The 22,251-nt window shown below is 44.1% G+C and overlaps 1 protein-coding gene across 1 annotated transcript in view; it reads right to left on the bottom strand.

Annotated features, from left to right (window-relative positions):
* Nucleotides 1-22,126, bottom strand: part of tpo (thyroid peroxidase) — a gene marked incomplete at both ends in the record, with an annotated part of 62,765 nt that extends 40,639 nt beyond the window's left edge. The window contains 5 exons of the mRNA XM_079833981.1: nt 8,132-8,338; nt 14,562-14,691; nt 18,630-18,753; nt 21,832-21,995; nt 22,092-22,126. Coding sequence (XP_079690107.1) covers nt 8,132-8,338; nt 14,562-14,691; nt 18,630-18,753; nt 21,832-21,995; nt 22,092-22,126 — 660 coding nt within the window. The remainder of the gene's footprint in view (nt 1-8,131; nt 8,339-14,561; nt 14,692-18,629; nt 18,754-21,831; nt 21,996-22,091) is intronic.
* Between the last annotated feature and the right edge of the window lie 125 nt (nt 22,127-22,251).

The raw sequence follows: 22,251 nt of genomic DNA, 5'->3' as shown, positions 1-22,251 counted from the left end.
CGAGTGAGTGAGTGAGTCCGTGCGAGTGAGTGAGTGAGTCCGTCCGTCCGAGTGAGTGAGTGAGTGTGTCCGTCCGAGTGAGTGAGTGAGTCCGTCCGTCCGAGTGAGTGAGTGAGTGTGTCCGTCCGAGTGAGTGAGTGAGTGTGTCCGTCCGAGTGAGTGAGTGAGTCCGTCCGTCCGAGTGAGTGAGTGAGTCCGTCCGAGTGAGTGAGTGAGTGTGTCCGTCCGAGTGAGTGAGTGAGTGTGTCCGTCCGAGTGAGTGAGTGAGTCCGTCCGAGTGAGTGAGTGAGTCCGTCCGTCCGAGTGAGTGAGTGAGTGTGTCCGTCCGAGTGAGTGAGTGAGTCCGTCCGAGTGAGTGAGTGAGTCCGTCCGTCCGAGTGAGCGAGTCCGTCCGAGTGAGCGAGTGAACGTGTGTCCGTCCGCGCGAGTGAGTGGGTGTGTGTGTGTCTGTCCGCGCGAGTGAGTGAGTCCGTCCGTCCGTCTGTCCGCGCGAGCGAGTGAGTGTGTGTCCGTCTGCGCAAGCGAGTGAGTGAGTGTGTCCGTCCGCGCGAGTGAGTGAGTGAGTGTGTCCGTCCGAGTGAGTGAGTGAGTGAGTGTGTCCGTCCGAGTGAGTGAGTGTGTCCGTCCGAGTGAGTGAGTGAGTCCGTCCGAGTGAGTGAGTGAGTGAGTCCGTCCGAGTGAGTGAGTCCGTCCGTCCGAGTGAGCGAGTCCGTCCGAGTGAGTGAGTGAGTCCGTCCGTCCGAGTGAGCGAGTCCGTCCGAGTGAGCGAGTGAACGTGTGTCCGTCCGCGCGAGTGAGTGGGTGTGTGTGTCCGTCCGCGCGAGTGAGTGAGTCCGTCCGTCCGTCCGCGCGAGCGAGTGAGTGTGTGTCCGTCCGCGCAAGCGAGTGAGTGAGTGTGTCCGTCCGCGCGAGTGAGTGAGTGAGTGTGTCCGTCCGAGTGAGTGAGTGAGTCCGTCCGAGTGAGTGAGTGAGTCCGTCCGTCCGAGTGAGTGAGTGAGTGTGTCCGTCCGAGTGAGTGAGTGAGTCCGTCCGAGTGAGTGAGTGAGTCCGTCCGTCCGAGTGAGCGAGTCCGTCCGAGTGAGCGAGTGAACGTGTGTCCGTCCGCGCGAGTGAGTGGGTGTGTGTGTGTCCGTCCGCGCGAGTGAGTGAGTCCGTCCGTCCGTCTGTCCGCGCGAGCGAGTGAGTGTGTGTCCGTCTGCGCAAGCGAGTGAGTGAGTGTGTCCGTCCGCGCGAGTGAGTGAGTGAGTGTGTCCGTCCGAGTGAGTGAGTGAGTGAGTGTGTCCGTCCGAGTGAGTGAGTGTGTCCGTCCGAGTGAGTGCGTGAGTCCGTCCGAGTGAGTGAGTGAGTGAGTCCGTCCGAGTGAGTGAGTCCGTCCGTCCGAGTGAGCGAGTCCGTCCGAGTGAGTGAGTGAGTCCGTCCGTCCGAGTGAGCGAGTCCGTCCGAGTGAGCGAGTGAACGTGTGTCCGTCCGCGCGAGTGAGTGGGTGTGTGTGTCCGTCCGCGCGAGTGAGTGAGTCCGTCCGTCCGTCCGCGCGAGCGAGTGAGTGTGTGTCCGTCCGCGCAAGCTAGTGAGTGAGTGTGTCCGTCCGCGCGAGTGAGTGAGTGAGTGTGTCCGTCCGAGTGAGTGAGTGAGTGAGTGTGTCCGTCCGAGTGAGTGAGTGTGTCCGTCCGAGTGAGTGAGTGAGTGTGTCCGTCCAAGTGAGTGAGTGAGTGAGTGTGTCCGTCCGAGTGAGTGAGTGAGTGAGTCCGTCCGTCCGTCCGAGTGAGCGAGTCCGTCCGAGTGAGCGAGTGAACGTGTGTCCGTCCGCGCGAGTGAGTGGGTGTGTGTGTGTCCGTCCGCGCGAGTGAGTGAGTCCGTCCGTCCGTCTGTCTGCGCGAGCGAGTGAGTGTGTGTCCGTCTGCGCAAGCGAGTGAGTGAGTGTGTCCGTCCGCGCGAGTGAGTGTGTGAGTGTGTCCGTCCGAGTGAGTGAGTGAGTGAGTGTGTCCGTCCGAGTGAGTGAGTGTGTCCGTCCGAGTGAGTGAGTGAGTCCGTCCGAGTGAGTGAGTGAGTGAGTCCGTCCGAGTGAGTGAGTCCGTCCGTCCGAGTGAGCGAGTCCGTCCGAGTGAGTGAGTGAGTCCGTCCGTCCGAGTGAGCGAGTCCGTCCGAGTGAGCGAGTGAACGTGTGTCCGTCCGCGCGAGTGAGTGGGTGTGTGTGTCCGTCCGCGCGAGTGAGTGAGTCCGTCCGTCCGTCCGCGCGAGCGAGTGAGTGTGTGTCCGTCCGCGCAAGCGAGTGAGTGAGTGTGTCCGTCCGCGCGAGTGAGTGAGTGAGTGTGTCCGTCCGAGTGAGTGAGTGAGTGAGTGAGTGAGTGTGTCCGTCCGAGTGAGTGAGTGTGTCCGTCCGAGTGAGTGAGTGAGTGTGTCCGTCCAAGTGAGTGAGTGAGTGAGTGTGTCCGTCCGAGTGAGTGAGTGAGTGTGTCCGTCCGAGTGAGTGAGTGAGTGTGTCCGTCCGAGTGAGTGAGTGAGTGAGTGAGTCCGTCCGAGTGAGTGAGTGAGTGAGTGTGTCCGTCCGAGTGAGTGAGTGAGTGAGTCCGTCCGAGTGAGTGAGTGAGTGTGTCCGTCCGAGTGAGTGAGTGAGTGTGTCCGTCCGAGTGAGTGAGTGAGTGAGTGTGTCCGTCCGAGTGAGTGAGTGAGTGAGTCCGTCCGAGTGAGTGAGTGAGTGTGTCCGTCCGTCCGAGTGAGTGAGTGAGTGTGTCCGTCCGAGTGAGTGAGTGAGTCCGTCTGAGTGAGTGAGTGAGTGAGTGAGTGTGTCCGTCCGAGTGAGTGAGTGAGTGTGTCCGTCCGAGTGAGTGAGTGAGTGTGTCCGTCCGAGTGAGTGAGTGAGTGCGTCCGAGTGAGTGAGTGAGTGTGTCCGTCCGAGTGAGTGAGTGAGTGAGTGTGTCCGTCCGAGTGAGTGAGTGAGTGAGTCCGTCCGAGTGAGTGAGTGAGTGAGTGAGTGTGTCCGTCCGAGTGAGTGAGTGAGTGTGTCCGTCCGAGTGAGTGAGTGAGTGAGTGTGTCCGTCCGAGTGAGTGAGTGTGTCCGTCCGAGTGAGTGAGTGAGTGAGTGAGTGAGTGTGTCCGTCCGAGTGAGTGAGTGAGTGTGTCCGTCCGAGTGAGTGAGTGAGTGAGTGAGTGAGTGTGTCCGTCCGAGTGAGTGAGTGTGTCCGTCCGAGTGAGTGAGTGAGTGTGTCCGTCCGAGTGAGTGAGTGAGTCCGTCCGAGTGAGTGAGTGAGTGAGTCCGTCCGAGTGAGTGAGTGAGTGTGTCCGTCCGAGTGAGTGAGTGAGTGTGTCCGTCCGAGTGAGTGAGTGAGTGCGTCCGAGTGAGTGAGTGAGTGAGTGTGTCCGTCCGAGTGAGTGAGTGAGTGAGTGTCCGTCCGAGTGAGTGAGTGAGTGTGTCCATCCGAGTGAGTGAGTGAGTCCGTCCGAGTGAGTGAGTGAGTCCGTCCGAGTGAGTGAGTGAGTGAGTGTGTCCGTCCGAGTGAGTGAGTGAGTGTGTCCGTCCGAGTGAGTGAGTGAGTGAGTGAGTCCGTCCGAGTGAGTGAGTGAGTGTGTCCGTCCGAGTGAGTGAGTGAGTGTGTCCGTCCGAGTGAGTGAGTGAGTGTGTCCGTCCGAGTGAGTGAGTGAGTGTGTCCGTCCGAGTGAGTGAGTGAGTGTGTCCGTCCAAGTGAGTGAGTGAGTGAGTCCGTCCGAGTGAGTGAGTGAGTGAGTGAGTGAGTGAGTGAGTGAGTGAGTGAGTGAGTGAGTGTGTCCGTCCGAGTGAGTGAGTGAGTGTCCGTCCGAGTGAGTGAGTGAGTGAGTGTGTCCGTCCGAGTGAGTGAGTGAGTGTGTCCGTCCGAGTGAGTGAGTGTGTCCGTCCGAGTGAGTGAGTGAGTGAGTGTGTCCGTCCGAGTGAGTGAGTGAGTGTGTCCGTCCGAGTGAGTGAGTGAGTGAGTCCGTCCGAGTGAGTGAGTGAGTGAGTGAGTGTGTCCGTCCGAGTGAGTGAGTGAGTGTGTCCGTCCGAGTGAGTGAGTGAGTGTGTCCGTCCGAGTGAGTGAGTGTGTCCGTCCGAGTGAGTGAGTGAGTGAGTGAGTGTGTCCGTCCGAGTGAGTGAGTGAGTGTGTCCGTCCGAGTGAGTGAGTGAGTGAGTGAGTGAGTGTGTCCGTCCGAGTGAGTGAGTGAGTGAGTGTGTCCGTCCGAGTGAGTGAGTGAGTGAGTGAGTGAGTGTGTCCGTCCGAGTGAGTGAGTGAGTGTGTCCGTCCGAGTGAGTGAGTGAGTGAGTGAGTGTGTCCGTCCGAGTGAGTGAGTGAGTGTGTCCGTCCGAGTGAGTGAGTGAGTGAGTGAGTGTGTCCGTCCGAGTGAGTGAGTGAGTGTGTCCGTCCGAGTGAGTGAGTGTGTCCGTCCGAGTGAGTGAGTGAGTGAGTCCGTCCGAGTGAGTGAGTGAGTGAGTGTGTCCGTCCGAGTGAGTGAGTGAGTGCGTCCGAGTGAGTGAGTGAGTGAGTCCGTCCGAGTGAGTGAGTGAGTCCGTCCGAGTGAGTGAGTGAGTCCGTCCGAGTGAGTGAGTGAGTCCGTCCGTCCGAGTGAGTGAGTGTGTCCGTCCGAGTGAGTGAGTGAGTGTGTCCGTCCGAGTGAGTGAGTGAGTGTGTCCGTCCGAGTGAGTGAGTGAGTGTGTCCGTCCGAGTGAGTGAGTGAGTGAGTCCGTCCGTCCGAGTGAGTGAGTGAGTGAGTGTGTCCGTCCGAGTGAGTGAGTGAGTGTGTCCGTCCGAGTGAGTGAGTCTGTCCGTCCGAGTGAGTGAGTGAGTGAGTGAGTGAGTGAGTGAGTGAGTGAGTGAGTGTGTCCGTCCGAGTGAGTGAGTGAGTGTGTCCGTCCGAGTGAGTGAGTGAGTGAGTGAGTGAGTGAGTGAGTGAGTGAGTGTGTCCGTCCGAGTGAGTGAGTGTGTCCGTCCGAGTGAGTGAGTGAGTGAGTGAGTGAGTGAGTGAGTCCGTCCGAGTGAGTGAGTGAGTGTGTCCGTCCGAGTGAGTGAGTGAGTCCGTCCGAGTGAGTGAGTGAGTGAGTCCGTCCGAGTGAGTGAGTGAGTGTGTCCGTCCGAGTGAGTGAGTGAGTGCGTCCGAGTGAGTGAGTGAGTGAGTGAGTGTCCGTCCGAGTGAGTGAGTGAGTGAGTGTGTCCATCCGAGTGAGTGAGTGTGTCCGTCCGAGTGAGTGAGTGAGTCCGTCCGAGTGAGTGAGTGTGTCCGTCCGAGTGAGTGAGTGAGTGTGTCCGTCCGAGTGAGTGAGTGAGTGTGTCCGTCCGAGTGAGTGAGTGAGTGTGTCCGTCCGAGTGAGTGAGTGAGTGTGTCCGTCCGAGTGAGTGAGTGAGTGAGTGAGTCCGTCCGAGTGAGTGAGTGAGTGTGTCCGTCCGAGTGAGTGAGTGAGTGTGTCCGTCCGAGTGAGTGAGTGAGTGTGTCCGTCCGAGTGAGTGAGTGAGTGTGTCCGTCCGAGTGAGTGAGTGAGTGAGTCCGTCCGAGTGAGTGAGTGAGTCCGTCCGAGTGAGTGAGTGAGTCCGTCCGAGTGAGTGAGTGAGTGAGTGTGTCCGTCCGAGTGAGTGAGTGAGTGTCCGTCCGAGTGAGTGAGTGAGTGAGTGTGTCCGTCCGAGTGAGTGAGTGAGTGTGTCCGTCCGAGTGAGTGAGTGAGTGAGTGTGTCCGTCCGAGTGAGTGAGTGAGTGAGTGAGTGTGTCCGTCCGAGTGAGTGAGTCCGTCCGTCCGAGTGAGTGAGTGAGTGAGTGAGTGAGTGTGTCCGTCCGAGTGAGTGAGTGAGTGTGTCCGTCCGAGTGAGTGAGTGTGTCCGTCCGAGTGAGTGAGTGAGTGAGTGAGTGAGTGAGTGAGTGAGTGTGTCCGTCCGAGTGAGTGAGTGAGTGAGTGAGTGTGTGTGTCCGAGTGAGTGAGTGAGTGAGTGTGTGTGTCCGTCCGAGTGAGTGAGTGAGTGTGTCCGTCCGAGTGAGTGAGTGAGTGAGTGAGTGTGTCCGTCCGAGTGAGTGAGTGAGTGAGTGTGTGTGTCCGTCCGAGTGAGTGAGTGAGTGTGTCCGTCCGAGTGAGTGAGTGAGTGAGTGAGTGTGTCCGTCCGAGTGAGTGAGTCCGTCGAGTGAGTGAGTGAGTGAGTGAGTGAGTGTGTCCGTCCGAGTGAGTGAGTGAGTGTGTCCGTCCGAGTGAGTGAGTGAGTCCGTCCGAGTGAGTGAGTGAGTGTGTCCGTCCGAGTGAGTGAGTGAGTCCGTCCGAGTGAGTGAGTGAGTGAGTCCGTCCGAGTGAGTGAGTGAGTGAGTGTGTCCGTCCGAGTGAGTGAGTGAGTGAGTGTCCGTCCGAGTGAGTGAGTGAGTGAGTGTCCGTCCGAGTGAGTGAGTGAGTGAGTGTGTCCATCCGAGTGAGTGAGTGTGTCCGTCCGAGTGAGTGAGTGAGTCCGTCCGAGTGAGTGAGTGAGTGAGTCCGTCCGAGTGAGTGAGTGAGTGTGTCCGTCCGAGTGAGTGAGTGAGTGAGTGTGTCCGTCCGAGTGAGTGAGTGAGTGCGTCCGAGTGAGTGAGTGAGTGAGTGTGTCCGTCCGAGTGAGTGAGTGAGTGAGTGAGTGAGTCCGTCCGTCCGAGTGAGTGAGTCCGCGCGAGTGAGTGAGTGAGTGACCGTCCGCGCGAGTGAGTGAGTGAGTGTCCGTCCGCGCGAGTGAGTGAGTGAGTGTCCGTCCGTCCGTCCGCGCGAGTGAGTGAGTGAGTGACCGTCCGCGCGAGTGAGTGAGTGAGTGAGTGTCCGTCCGCGCGAGTGAGTGAGTGAGTGACCGTCCGCGCGAGTGAGTGAGTGAGTGTGTCCGTCCGCGCGAGTGAGTGAGTGAGTGTCCGTCCGTCCGCGCGAGTGAGTGAGTGAGTGAGTGTGTGTGTATGTATGTATGTATGTATGTATGTATGTGTGTCCGTGCGAGTGAGTGTATGTATGTGTGTCCGCGCGAGTGAGTGTGTGTGTGTCCGCGTGAGTGAGTGTGTGTGTCCGTACGAGTGTCTGCGTGTGTGTGTGTGTGTGATTTAATCATTGTGTTTGTTTGATATTTTGCGAGTCCTCTGAGCATTTCCCCCAGACGATTACTGGGACAGACGGGAGCTGAAGCTCATTAAATATGCAAATCTTATCCAATCCTAGCCGTGGGCGTTTACTTCCAAGTCTTCAGTGTGGCACGCCCATCAAATCAGAGTGTTTTTCAGAGAGCCTCAAAACCAAGGCAAAAAATAGCCTATTACTGATTCATTATGATGTTTTTGAATGTAAAAACCACACAAACGTCTTAATTTCACCTTAGACAAAATTTTAAAAAGCCAGTTAATGACACCTTTAAATTTAAAGAGCCAATTGACCTATCGGTAAGCCCCGCCCCCTTTAGTTACAGTTGCTAACAGTCTTACAAAGACAGCTGTCAGTATGAAAACATGTTTTTGGACACAGAATGTAGTGGACCCCGTCTGAATGATGGCCAAACTTTACTGATGGTTTATGAAGTTTTTTACATCGTTTTTCACTCAAAAAAACACTGTAAGAGCTGAACAAACAAAGCAGAAGTGCGCATTAACGTCTCATTCACAAACTCTCTCTCCGTTGCATTATCATTAATCATTATCATACACAGCAAATTATACAAAAACACAGACCTTATGCCTTTTCGGGGGTGCTAATAAACTAAACTTTGCATCTGAAAACAACTCCGATAAACTGCGTTAGCTCTTCCTTTATAACACCCATCAAAATAAGAGTCAAAATAATGTGTAATAACTACAAAGTAATTGATATTACAAATTATTATAAGTTAAATGACTAAACTTAAAATTTGAAGGCAGCACAAGCGCTTGTTTTTAAGTTGAAACAACTTTTTTCTTTTCTTTTCTTTTTTACAGTGAACAACTGTCATCGATGTGAAAAATGTTGTTTTCCAGCCTGAGCTTCAGAAGCAAAACCTATGATAACAATCATTAATCTTTTTGTGAATTGACATAACTCATTAGTCAAACGTTTGTAGCTTGGCTGTAGTTGAAATGATTTGTATCTTGTATCTCAGGAAGCTACAGCTTCAGAGTGGCTTCCTCAACACTGACTTACATGAGTAAAAATGTTGTAGAGCGGATCTTGAGCGGTTACCTGCATCGGGAAGCAGGGGTTGGCATTGGTGCAGGTGTGCAGGCAGTCCAGTCCCTCAGAGAACGCGGTTTGGCTGGAGCTCTGAGGTGTGAAGGAGATATCATGGTCGATGTATTGGCCCCAGTCCACCAGCATCTGGGAATAAGCAGTATCCTCCAGGATGGACGTGCTGGAGCCACGCATGATTTTGTTACTGACTTCTCGAACCTTAAAATAAAGATAAGAAATCAAAAGAGACCAGATGCATATTCTCCCTCAGCCGTCATTCTGAGAATCATTTTTACATGCAAACACCAAAATTAGACATAACCTGATTTCACATTTTATGGCGGTGCTTTCCTGTGCGAAACTCACTGCCACAATGATTTAAAGCCAGACGAACTCACCTTCAAGTCTGAGATAATTCATGTCTGTAGGATAAACACTGCAGGATGGGTTACAAGCTGAAGGTTAAAATGTAATGTTTAGGGGTTTGTGCAGATGATTAACCTTGGAAATCCCGACATATTAAATAATAGTCTGAAAATCTTTTAAACGGAACAGTTTATTAAAACTTTAGACAAAAAAAATTGACTTAGTTAGAATATGGAGGGGAGAAAAAACAGCTCAATTTTATTTATAGGCTCAAACTGAGCAAAAATATGAAATTTGGTGCAGATGCTGATATTTATATGGCCAAATTATATGATGCAATTCCGACATAAATATCAGTCGTCACTCTATATCTGCAAATAATGTCTAAATAAGATGATGTTTAAATGTTTAGTTGTATGATTAAAGCTCTGTAGTTTTTAGACATATAATGCGATGCAATACAACGATGATTGACAGATGAACAGATATACCTTCCTCAAAAGCCTGATCATATTTCACGCACATTTGAAGATGATTTTTCTAAACAATGATGTATAAATAATCAAGTAAACCAAAGTTGCTTCAGTCCAGTAAGTCAAGTCAGCTTTATTTCTGTAGCTCTTTTCACACACAGATGCTTCAAAGCATCTTTACAGTGACGAGAGGAAATTAATTTAGTTTTAGATGAAAAGATAGAGTAGAAGTTTTTGATTGATTAATTAATTTCTGTTGTAAAAACTGATTTCAAAATGTAAAAACGCATGTAAAAAATGTAAATATATTGCACAAAACGAAAACAATAATGTAAATATTATTATTATAAGTGTGAAGCAAAAATTAAAAGTGCATTTAAAAATAAATAACAAGCATGATTTAATCTCTTAAATGTCTTAGTGTGTGTTTTGGTCATAATTTAGACTTTTTAAAATCTAAATTCAGCTTTTTCTCTCATAATTAGGACTTTTATTCATAATTTAGATTTTTAAGTCATCATTTTGACATTAAATCCAACTGTTCATCTCACAATGACTTAGCGTGTCATATTTTTGACTTTTTATCTAATAATGAGGATTTAAAATCAGATTTTCAACATTGTATCTCTTAATTATGACTTAGCATGTTGTATTTTCGACTTTTTATCTCTCTATTATGACTTTTAAAATCATATTTTTGACTTTTTATATAATAATGAGGACATTTAAAATCATATTTTATCTTATAATTATGGCTTAGCATGTCGTACTTTCAACTTTTTTTTATCTCATTATGACTTTTAAAATCATATTTTTGACTTTTTATCTAATAAGGAGGACAATTAAAATCATATTTTCAACATTTGTTGAAAGTGTTGATCTTAAAATATTACTAATAATATCAAAATTATTCTTATGTTTATTTTATAAAAACCATCAGCAAAAAGACATGAACCATGAGCTGAAGGTGGACATTTTTACAATTACACTAAAAGGCCTTTTACTTGTTAAAAAAATAATTAACTATCAATCAGACGACAAAGTTGGATCATGTTGATAATTTAGAGGCCTTAGAAATTTGCCTATGAAATATGATACAATAGGCTTCATAGGGTTAAAAAAAACACCCTTTCATTACCCTAACTATAGTAAAAAATAAAATAAAAAAAATTCTTAACACTGGGGTGGGACAAAATATCAATACAGAAATCTATTGTTGTCCGAGAATTGATACTCTGGCGCCAAATATCGATATTTTAGCATAGATTAGCATTTATATACTTTTTAACCTAAATTGCTCATCTTGCGCTGCTCTGCGACTCACCACGGATTGCGTAATCACGTCGGAAAGGTCACACTAGACATCTTGGTTTCACCTTTTTTTGCTAAAGGCCGTTTGTATTAGTCTTCACATGTGCGCTTTGTAAACACGGGGTCTAGCGTGACCTTTCCGACGTGATTGCGCAATCCGTGGTGTCGCAGCGCAAGATGTGCAATTTAGGTTAAAAAGTATATAAATGTTGTTGTTTTTTTAAATGGCCGATGGTTTGTCTAGATCAGACTCTATTCCTCGTCTGGGATCGGTCAGAGCCTCTGAAGCCCTTCCTCTGAAACTGCAGTGATTTGGACCTTCAACCGTTGGTTGCCATTGAAGTCCATTATGTGGAGAAAAATCCTGGAATGTTTTCCTCAAAAAATGTAATCTCTTTTCCACAGGAAAAAGGAAAGACACGAACATCTTGGATGAGATGAGGGCGAGTAAATTATCAGGGAATTTTCATTTTGAAGTGAACTAATCCTTTAAGACTTTCTGCTCCAATTTAAGAAATTTTTAAGGCCTTAAAAAAGTCTTAATTTGACCTTCCACAATTTAAGATCCGTGGAAACCCTGTTATTGGTATCGTGAGGTACCCTGTGATTCCCACCCCTGCTTAACACCGCATCTTAATCTGATGCAGTTGTGCTTCAGCATATTAAAAATTGCGATATTCTCTGATAAATAAAATGAATGCATGAAAACGAAGCCTGATCTGTTGCTGTTGTGTGTGTGGGCAGTCATGGAAATCTCATTATACCCCTCTGCCAGAGTTTGTTTACCTGTTAAAATGTCATTAAATCCACTAGCAATTAAACCGGTATAGCTAAATTAGATGGAAGTGTTTTTGTGAGCTCTCTCTGCACAAATGTGAGATGTGACAATATGAACATTTGTCATGGCACTTCTTGCACTGAAGCGCTGCTGCCTTTGCCTCATTAAAAAATATAGTTTCAGCGAGGCGCGATGGCAGAGATGCTCGTTTTTCTTTGAATTTGGGAAGAAGAGGTTGTGCATATTTAAAACAGTGCGCATAGCTTTGCATTTTTAATGCGGTAATAGAGCAAGGAAAGGCCAATGTGTCATAGGTAGATGTGAGATCGGGCTGTTTAATATGTAACGGTTTCTCAAGCTTATTTGGCAGACGTTCACAGAGTTTTTATTATAAATCTGCTTATATGCATGCAAAGCAAACAAGTATGCTATGATTTGATGTACTACGTCAACATACTCTAATGCTCACTCAAACTCCCTCATAAGACCATGTCCTGAAAATAAACAGCTTGTTCAAACATCATGATTATGACCACGAGTTCATTACTGCACTGCAGGAAAAAACTTTTTTTTTCTTCTTATTTGGTATTTTTGTCTTGTTTTCCAGTACAAACATCTAAACATTATTAAATCAAGAGACATTTACTTGAGAAGTTTATGCTTAAAACAATAAACATTATCTGCAGTAGAGTAAGAAAATTGAAACATAATTCAAAGTGAGTTTATTTTGTCTGACCTCACTGGCTCTCTTCTTGTTTTCAGCAAAAACTCACTTAATTTTGATTATTTTTTCAGAAAAACAAGACTTCATGTCTTAAGTAATTATAATTTTGCTTCTCAAGTAAATGTATCATATGGAAGAGGATTAGGGCCAAGCAATAGGGTCAATGACAAATAAGGTTTTTAAGATAAATAATAAATTATAATTTTAAGCAAAACAGCTTTAAAATGCATTCTTAGGTCCGAAAAATGTATGGTGTTGATTCATATTGGTTTTACAGCTTTTAATAAAGAATTAATTCATTATTAAACAAGATTTCTGATTTCACCACCCAGAAAATGTCCATATATTAATTTAAAATAATATACATTTAAATTACTTAGCACTACTGAAAACTTGTAGATGTGAATCATTGTAGTGTCTAAAATGCATATCACATGGTAAATTCCCTTTAATTTTCTTTATGTATTGCCCTTTTAGTCCAATTCATATAAACGGACACTTTTCTATGTGTTAAAACGAGTTTTTACGTTTTGTTTTTAACTGTAAAAATTATTTGTTTGTACATTATATAACGGTTTACAGTTATATTTCTTCCTTCATTTTGCAATTTCAGTGGGAATTGATAGTTTTTAATGTAAATTTGTTGCCTCGTTGCCTAGTCCATAAAAGTGCATCTATCCATCATAAAACTGCTCCAAACGGCTCCAGTGGTTAATAAAGGCCTTCTGAAGCGAAGTGATGCGTTTGTGTAAGAAAAATATCCATATTTAAAACTTTATAGACTAGAATAACTAGCTTCCGGCGGTTTAGGTCAGTCAAACAGCGCTCGTCAATGTCAAAATGTTTGACCAATCAAATCAAAGGAGGCGGGGCTTAAAGGGGTGGTAAACCACGATTTCACTATTCTAACTTTAGCTAACGTGTAATGTTGCTGCTTGAGCATAAACAACATCTGCAAAGTTACAACGTTCAAAGTTTAAAGCAAAGGGAGATATTTGCTTTTAAAGAAATCAGTTTCTAAGGACTACAGCAAACGGCCGCTAGGGACTACTACACATTCACCCAGGTTTTGCTGACATCACCAGGCCCAATATTTACATAAACCCCTCCTCCGGGGAATATGAAATAAGGGGGGCGAGGCAATTTTGTATCGCCGCGGGGAAGCGTTAGTAGGCTGTGTTTTTGCCACAATGCCGAAGAAACGCTGTTATTTTCATCCGGATTGCAGGTCTGGGGTACTTGCTCTGTTCAGCCTTCATAGGGACGGGGGTGCGTTGCAGAGCGTTTAACATACAGCATGTTATATGCACGTGTGTTTGAGTCAGCGGGGAATCAGGCGCGCGCAGGGCTCCCTGCATCCACCGTCTTCGCGAGTTCAATGCCAGATTTGCACAACGTCAGCTGCGTGAAAAAAACACTGCCGGTGCGTGGATGCACGACGCGCGCGCTGCACATTTCACGGAGGACAACACAATCTTCCACAAACTTCGCGAGTTCAATACAGGAATCACACAACGGCTTGTCCTGAAAACTGGACTTACAAACAGAAGCTGTTCACGGGCCACAACCTGTAAGTCTGATTTATTTTTCATCGATGTGTTTTCCTGTAATAGGTTGTAGCAAGGAAGTAAACAGATGACTGCGCTGTTCTGCAAACCAGTCTGTTAAATGCTCATTCATACTTAACGTTATCCGACGAACACCTAACCTTACAAACACTAACGTTAAAATCTCAACAGCGAACTTGGCATTAGTGTAAATGATTCTTTGATTAGAGCTTTTATGTATTGTTTATCTTCAGGCATGCTAAACATGGTTCTGTGTGTGATTTGGCTAACTTACTAGTTAAAGCCAGTGCTTAGTGTTTGTTTTGGGTTAGTTCTTGCGACAGATATTTGGCTATAATCGTTCTAAAAATACAAAAGTTAAAGTGCCATTCAGTAGCGATCATTATAGATCCGCAGTCTTTACTCTCGAGGACTGAACAGGTTCTGCTCGATCATCTTCACTCAAATGTTCTGGGTCTGATTCGGGCGGTAAGGGGCGTGACGTTTCCGACGTGCACTGCGGTTAGCGAATCACAACACACTGGGCCAGCTAACCAATCTGAGCCCACTGCGTATTTTTGAGGGACTGGCTTCATACAACCCGGAAAGCATCAGACCGTTTTACAAGGAGGGACAGAGCAGTGTAGAATAAATGTCAAATATATGAAAAATAATGATTTTTTTTTTTTAAAACGAAGCATGAACACATGTTACAGTGCACCCCACAAACACAATCAAGCCTTCAAAAGAATGTGTTTTACCACCCCTTTAACATTCACAGAAGATGAGAGCAAATTCCAACCCTAATTGTAGATTTTGCTTCTGTAGCTCAAATCAGGCTGGAAAACAGTATTTTTCCACATTGCTGACAGTGTTGTTTTATTATTTATGCACCATTATAGTATTAAATCATATTTTGAATTAGCACATTTGTGCTTTCATCATTTTTATTAGTTTTTAAAAAAATATTTAATTTATTTTTGCATATCATTTGCAGATTTCATCCAAGGTAACTCATCCCCCTCTAGTTTTTAGACCTGAATAACATCTGGAAAAGGGACTACCAATGAAAACTAGCCTTCAGGCTAATTTGGGTACATTTACATTCATGAATGTTGATTAATGTACACCGTTCCCTTTCGAATTTAAATAAATAAATAAATCCCCCAGTGAATCATTTTATTCTGCACCTTATTTTAGTCATTCCTTTCATGCATGCAGTGGATATGCTTGTGCAGCTCACCAGAGGAAGTTGGAAGCCGCTGTATTGGCGTCCAGCGTTCCAGCCTTTGGGTTGGTTTTCTCCATCCTCGTACTCCACTGGGAGCCATCTGGCCAAGCCGGTGTTGGCTGCTCCCCAAAGCGGGTTCTTCCTAAATAAAACAGTATGAATGGATGGGATCTAAAATGTCTCATGAAGAATATAAGGGAACAGCCAAACAAACATGTCTATCTACTGTACTCTTGATTAAAGTGCTGCATGTTTACAGTCAATGCACAATGCAATACTCACTGTCCTTCCTTGCATTGGATAAAGGCTGTAACTTTGCATTGCATGACCTCAAAGATAACAGCACCTGACTGATAATGGCTTTGCATACATTTCATATTCTGGCTCAATGCAATGCATAAATTCTCTCACTGAACATAAACAAATATTCTCATTCAGTGTTATTTTTTAGTAGTCAAATAATTTTGCACTAACACAAAGCACTGGCATATACTCAACTTCAATAACTTACAGTATATCAGCTGATTTATTTGCAAAAGGCTTATTCTGTGATGTTCTCTTTTAGTTTCTGTGATGTTCTCTTTTAGTTGCACTGCCTAACATTAAATGATCGTTTCAGTTCATGCCTATGGAAGCTTAACTTCCATAGGAATTCATTGAAAACACTCGCTTTGCCGTTATAAATGCCCGAGCGGCCGTGTGCATTTTCGGTTTAGAATTAGCAATTTAAAAGCCCCCGCCGGTTGGGGTGTAGCGGTACACGTATTCGTATCGAACCGTTTCTGTATAGGGCTCCGTTTCGGTGCACGTGTGAACCGAACGGTTCTGAATATAATCTTTAACACTTAACAGTCGGCTTGTTTTAAGTGCGGAACACTTCAATCCCAGTTCACACACAAACATTAAGTATTCAGTCCATTTTACCACGAAACTCAAACGATAAATGCCGCTCTTTTTGACGCTCTTTAAAGGGATAGTTCACCCAAAAATTAAAATTCTGTCATCATTTACTCACCCTCAAGTTGTTCCAAACCTGTATGAGTTTTTGTTCTGCTGAAAACAAAAGAATAGATTTAGAAGAATGTTTGTGACAAAGCAGATAGAGCAACCATTGACGTCCCATTGGGTGAGTAAATGACAGAATTTTTTATTTTTGGGTGAACTATCCCTTTAAATGTGGCGTGACTGATCACTGATCACAGTTCAAGCAGCCACTTGTGAACGCGATCGATCATCTCTTCCTAAAGAATAAACATGAATGAACATCTGAAGGTATGTTGAGGACACATTACAACTTACTGTCACGTATCATATGTGGTGTAATCGCTCAATCAGTGTTTCAGCGGCGGAAAGACCTCAATAAAACTGCTTGTAAACTAAATGTCATGTAGCATCACATTTACCTCAGGCAGTCATTCAATTTCCACAGAATTTTATTCACTAGAGAAATTAGATTTAGAAGTTATTGCAAAAACTGCCTTATGTGAAGTTTACATGTTATTTGAGTGTTGATTATTATACCTAAAAATAAATAGCAACTGAATTTAGGCTAATAGTTTGGGCTCTGTTGTTAACCTTTAATTCACGAGTTTGTGTGCCCATATAATCTTAGAGAAAGTGGTAAACAGATTTGGCTTGCTGTCTGCTATAGAGGGGCTCGGAGAGGATATTATACCCCAGCTCCGATTGCCCCCCCTATCAGAGTCCTGCACGGGTGCGGGTACCCGACGGGTGACCCGCGAATATTGCTGAAACGGGTGAAAAACATCCTACTGTGTTGGATACGGGTGCGGGCGGGTCGAACAAGGGAGAAACACGGGTCTAAACACGGGTTTTAAACGGTCACGTGCAAACGAATATAGGCCTATATATAAACAATATATGCATGTATATTGTAGATGTGTTCCTAAAAATATGCTTTTACAAAAATATGTCTTGCCGGTATTCCAAGTTGATAAAATAATTTCAGATCCATATTAGTTTATCTGTGGCCGTGTGGCGTGCGCGTGCCCTCACAGGAGAATCACAACCGCGCGCGCAATCTGCCTGTACTGCAGTCGTCAAGATGGATCATGAGGAATTGAAGAAAAGATAGCTGAGGAAGCACACAGATAACTGTGGTAACAAACCAAGCACAAGCAGTTCTATCGAACAGTATTTGTGTTATGTTTCCAGAGTTTGGCCTCTTAATAACACTGTCTTAGTACGTTAAGCCACGTTAAGCGTTTTTTTATAACGGTTTTCTATGGTAGGAAAACGTTTAACGTGTAATTATACGCGTTGCGTTCATATTCTGGGCTCATCTGATTTTTTGTACATAGTATACGTTATTAGTATTATGTTTACTGTCATCCAGTTTCCCTGCTACGAGGGCCCTGCAGCCGGAACCGAAGAATGTACAGAGTTCACTAAGCTATTCGCATCCAAATCAGTGTCTAAAGCTGTTACATCCTCACTACTCTCAGATTAAGTATGGATGCGTGTTTCTAATTCTGAAATCTTCTCCGTCAGCCTAACTATCTCCTTACATTTATCACATGTGAAGCCCTGTTCGGCAGCGGAGAAGCCTATACTGAACATGCGGCATGCGGTGCAAGTGATAATGACAGGAGAAGACATGACTTACCGTGTTTGTTGATTAATCCAACTTACCACTTACCACAATCGTTTGCTGGACACTTTTTACTAATCCAACTTATGAACTCAGAAAAAGGGAGACCCGGGTGCAGAGATAACAAGCTAACAGGCTAGCGAAATGCTAACGTGTGATGGTGATTTAGATTAAAAGCTAGCAATGTCAAATTTAACGTGATAGGCAATTTTTAAACAATGTATGTTGATGAGTAAGTTAAATTTAGCAGTAGAAGAAAGAGTATAAAAAAAAATAAAAATTAAAACGTAAGCCCTTTTAACAGGCAAAATTATACAAAAAGGAGGAGCAGGGGAGGAGTAGGGATGCTGCAAGAACTAGCAACGGGAAGAGGGAAGCTGCTGGTTTTATATCTTGGTATTAATTGGAAGATTAGATGGGCATACTCCTCCCGAAATTACGTTTAATAACTTCACTAGTAATGTGCAAGTAAGGGCTCCCTATAGTTTACAGCAATATCTCCAATAAACTTTTAGTTATAATTTAATTAATTTAAGGACAGACATTTTTTCTTCAGTAAACCACTGTTTAATAAAAATAAATAAAAAGCAATTTTGTAAAACTGCTGTACCGAACCGTGAATTCAAAACCGAGGTACGTACCGTCAGTTTTGTGTACCGTTACACCCCTACCCGCCGGTGATACCCATATTTCCACTATTGTCACATGTCGATTAACCGGTGGGAAAATTTCCTCACCGTCACATCCCTACCTGCAATAGTGTCATTATTCAGCTCAATAACAGTGTCAATGTTGCACAGTGCTAAGTTGTTGCTGGGATATTCTGGGTGATTTTGTATGGTCTCAAGTCTAGTCTCTAGATTTTGGACTGACAGTCTTTATAAAGTTGGTCAAGCTCCAGTAATTACATAAAATTTGGAGAAATGTTTAAAATATAGTTTTAAATGAAGTGCAGCATGTCACACCGCATTCAACTACTTATTCAGATACATATAATCAGAACTAATGACGTTTTTGCATTAAAAGTATATAATTTGCAGAACTGGACGGACATGGTACATTTCCTCTTGCAAATGTAAAATTAATGCTATAAATCTTGCAAGCCGAGCCAGTGCAGAGAACTGAAAATAACTTCCATGAAACTAAAGCAATCAGATGCATCATAAAGAAAAAGCTGAGTTTATTCTGATTAAAATATGTTTTGTGCACAGCTCTCAGTTGAACTGGTGGTTGACAGAAAGCAAAGGTCCAGTTATGAATATTTAAGGTTTAGAGATTATTCTTATACTGTTTAGTGATATTCGTCTGGTTAAAGCTCTGAGGCCGCGGGTCATCTTATCCCATCGGCCTGATTCTCTTCACAAAGGCCACGGAGCAGTTAACCAAGTGTCTGATTCCTGTGCTTTCCAACTGTGAGATGTGCCTCCTGCTGCATTATGGATAAATTATTAAGAGTGGGAGTTAGATACCTGTTATTGCAGACTCCGGAGATGCTGCGGTATTTTCCTTCCGTGGCGCAGGTGGTGGGCTGTAAAGTCTGAGGGCATCCAGACAGGTTTGCTATCCACTCCACTGCCTTCACAGAAAGGAGTTCTTGAAAAGGAGTTAATGTGTTTACGGGCACAGCTCAAACACTGAAGGGTAAACAGTCTGCTGAGGTTTTGCATAGATGCGATCTCATCAACTCGTGTGCTTAGATTAAATCTGACATTTAAAGCGCTTCGGAGATGATGCTGCTGCATTATTCCACAGTTATAGAGCTGGACTGAATCTCCCGTACAAGATAACATGCTAATACCCCGCAGCGGCCCCAGAAAGTGTTTAGACACTTCATTCACACTTAAAAACGTCATTACATTACATCAAGTGTCATCTGGGCTCAAACACTGCAAGAGCTTTAACTAACTTCACTTCTGTTATCTAATACGATTTACAAACTCGTGTTTAAATGTCCAAATATCTTTAGGGTCATAATCAGACACTGAATGGGATAAGTCCCTCCCACAATGTAAAAAATCATATGATCAATAAGTTATGAAAACATGTTTTTACATTGCTTGAACTCAAAATAAGTTTAAAGTCAACTTTATGAGTTATACAAAATTCAACTCATTTAAGTCAGTTTAATGCAATTTAAGTTGAAATTACCTAAACATCCAAGTTGATTGTACTTAATTTTAAGGTGCACTGTGTAAATTAGTGGCATCTAGTGGTGAGGTTGTGAATTGCAACCAACCACCGCTCACCCCTCCCTTTCGAAGCACATAGAGAAGCTATGGTGGCTGACACAGGACAAAAATATCATCATCAGAGACAGCAGAGAGTAGCTAGCGCTCTGTAGAGAAGTTTGTCCGTTTAGGGCCACTGTAGAAACATGACGGCTAGGGTTGGGTATCGTTTGGGTTTTTTTTAGATACCGGTGCCAAACGGTACCGGTGCCTAAAAGGTGCCTGAACCGATACTTAAAAAAAAAAAAGAGCAACAAAACAGGGTGGATGAGATTAAAGAGTGGCTTTTTATTGATTTTTTTTAATTATTATTATTATTTAAATTGAACAATTTATTACAAGTTTAAAGTATACTTAAATATATAAATAAATACAAAACACAAATTTGCAGTAAAACTAAAGCCGCCTAACCCAACAGGCCTAATTTAACACTAAATAGTTACAGTAATAACAGCAGTAGTCTGTATTGTTGGTCTGCAACAAACCAGCTTCAAGCTTCAGCTTTATTTTGCAGAAATATGACCATATTCTCTGGCTAAATATTTTAGAAGAATGCATCGCCTTATTGTTTCCATGGCGACGCATCATGCTTCTCACATGACACACAGCTGCCACAATAGCGCTGTATGACAGCTCAGCTGTATCGGGTTTATTTAGTTTTTTCTTTTTTATTCAAAATATTCACAAACTTGCTAACTATGTCATGAACTATCTGATATTCTGATCTTCAAATATGTGTGAGTGAATGCGTGCTAGTTGATATAATGCGCGATGGGCGGCGCCATGTTAGTTTGCGCCTCAGAATCGGATCTGTTGGATTTACATCAAGTAAATTAATTCACGTCTCACGAAACACATGAAAGTGAGTGACCGGTGAACTGGAAGAAGAATAGATTAAACTATATAACTTAGTTACTATATAATGTGTATCTGATATGAACACGTAGTCAAGTTATAACTGTCTGAAAAGATTGTTTTTGTCGCTTCCATCGACATCAGTGTGTGTTTTTTGCTAGTAACGTTACTTATGAGCATTTAAATGTCTGAAACCTAAAATAAACATTATGTGGTTAAAAACACTGAATGGTTGTGATATGTGACGAGCGCTGAGCGCGTCTGGCTCTGGCTTGGCACCAGCCAAAGCGCGAAAGCACGTTTGAATTTAAGTGGCACCGAAAAGAGGTCCGGTACATACCGGTTATATAGGTACCGTTGCCATATTGGTACCCAACCCTTAGGACGGCGCAAAATGGCGACTTCACTGTAAGGGGACCCGTGGTGTGTGTGGATATAAATGGCTCATTCTAAGTTAATAAAAACTAGTGCTGGGAATCGTTTAAAAAATGTTTACTAATTAATCAAATTTTTTTCTGTAATTAATTGCGATTAAATCGCAAGTTTTTAATATTTTAAGTTTTTTATATTTTGATATTGTAATAATTTCAGTTACTCTCCAAATTAATGTATAAACAATTTAAAGACAGCATTTTTTAAATATGTGTTGTAATGGCATGTTTTTATGAATGAAGGCCAGTATCACTGATACTAAAGTCTCTGTGAAACATTAATGACGTTACATTACAGTATAACTGAAAGCTCCCAATTTCAACATTTATTAGGCTTTAAAAAAAAACAACTTTTAATTTAAGTGAACTTAAAACTATCTTTACATAAACCCAAAATAATAAATGTTATATTTACCCATGGCCTTCCTTGTTAGACATATGCAGAAATGTAATAGTTATCAAACACCTTTCTTAACTGCATAAATAATAAATTAAATATAGATTAATCATCATTAAAGCTACAATTTTCTCAATTCCCGTTGTTCTTTGATGGACATTAATGACAGGCATCATCAGTGCTCCTGTCACTTTAAGAGCGGCCGCTGGCGAACATGCCGCGGATCTGACGCGCATCTCATTTCCTCACAACTCTTTAAGTTCATTTAAGACATTATTTAACTAATTTAAGACCCTAATAAGAGTACTCAAAATTCTCTGTGTTGTTTGTTCATGAGCAAAAGAGAACTCGATGTGAGCAGGAGACTGATGCGAGTCTGTCTGTGCGTTGAGTGTGTGTGTGTGTGTGTGTGTCAGAGTGTCCCTCGATTAGCTGACATGAGACGCACACACACAGACAGGACATTGACACACACACACACACACACACACAGGACATTGACATACAGCGTGTTTTCTTGTGTCTTGTCGCGTTGGGAAACATTTACATGTATAAGAGTGTGATCGATTAACGCTAGGCAAAAATGGATATAAAAACGGACGCTGCATTATTTGCGTTAAATATCAATAGCAAGTTTTTTTTACAGTGTAATGATTAGAAATGTCCAAAATGTAATGTAAAAAGTTACATTTTTAGGCTAGACTGCCTCATTGAGTTCAAGACATGGTTATGGCCTTGAGTCAAGGTAAAAGAGTCTCACCTGACACAGGAAGCGATCTTTTATGTCTCCAGCTCGCGTTCTCCTTTAAAAGCCCTAAAGTCATGTGAAAGACCTCTGCTGACCTGGAGACGTGCTGTGTTTCTGATGACGCCTGTCTGGAGAGCCTGTACATCTGTGAAGGAGGCGGCTGAGGATCGAAACTGCTACTCAGAGGAAAAGAGGGAAACAACAGCTTTCCTGACTATATCTTGAGATAAAATGAGTGTCGATGATAACAATGATTATAGACTGTTGTTTACCCTTGTGCAGTTTGATTCAGTGCAGTATTGACCATCTGAAGACTCTCTTGGAATGACGATATAATCAAGCTCTCAGGAATTACTAGTTTACAGAGAAAGAAACAACATGTTTCCCAGAGAAAGTCAAAGTACTTTATACACTATATAAAATACAGACACA

The sequence above is a fragment of the Gobio gobio genome, assembly GCF_949357685.1.
Source record: "Gobio gobio genome assembly, chromosome: 13".
In the NCBI taxonomy this organism is placed as follows: Eukaryota; Metazoa; Chordata; class Actinopteri; order Cypriniformes; family Gobionidae; genus Gobio; species Gobio gobio.
Note: the sequence above shows the minus strand (reverse complement) of the source record. Positions and strands in the feature narration are given on the sequence as shown.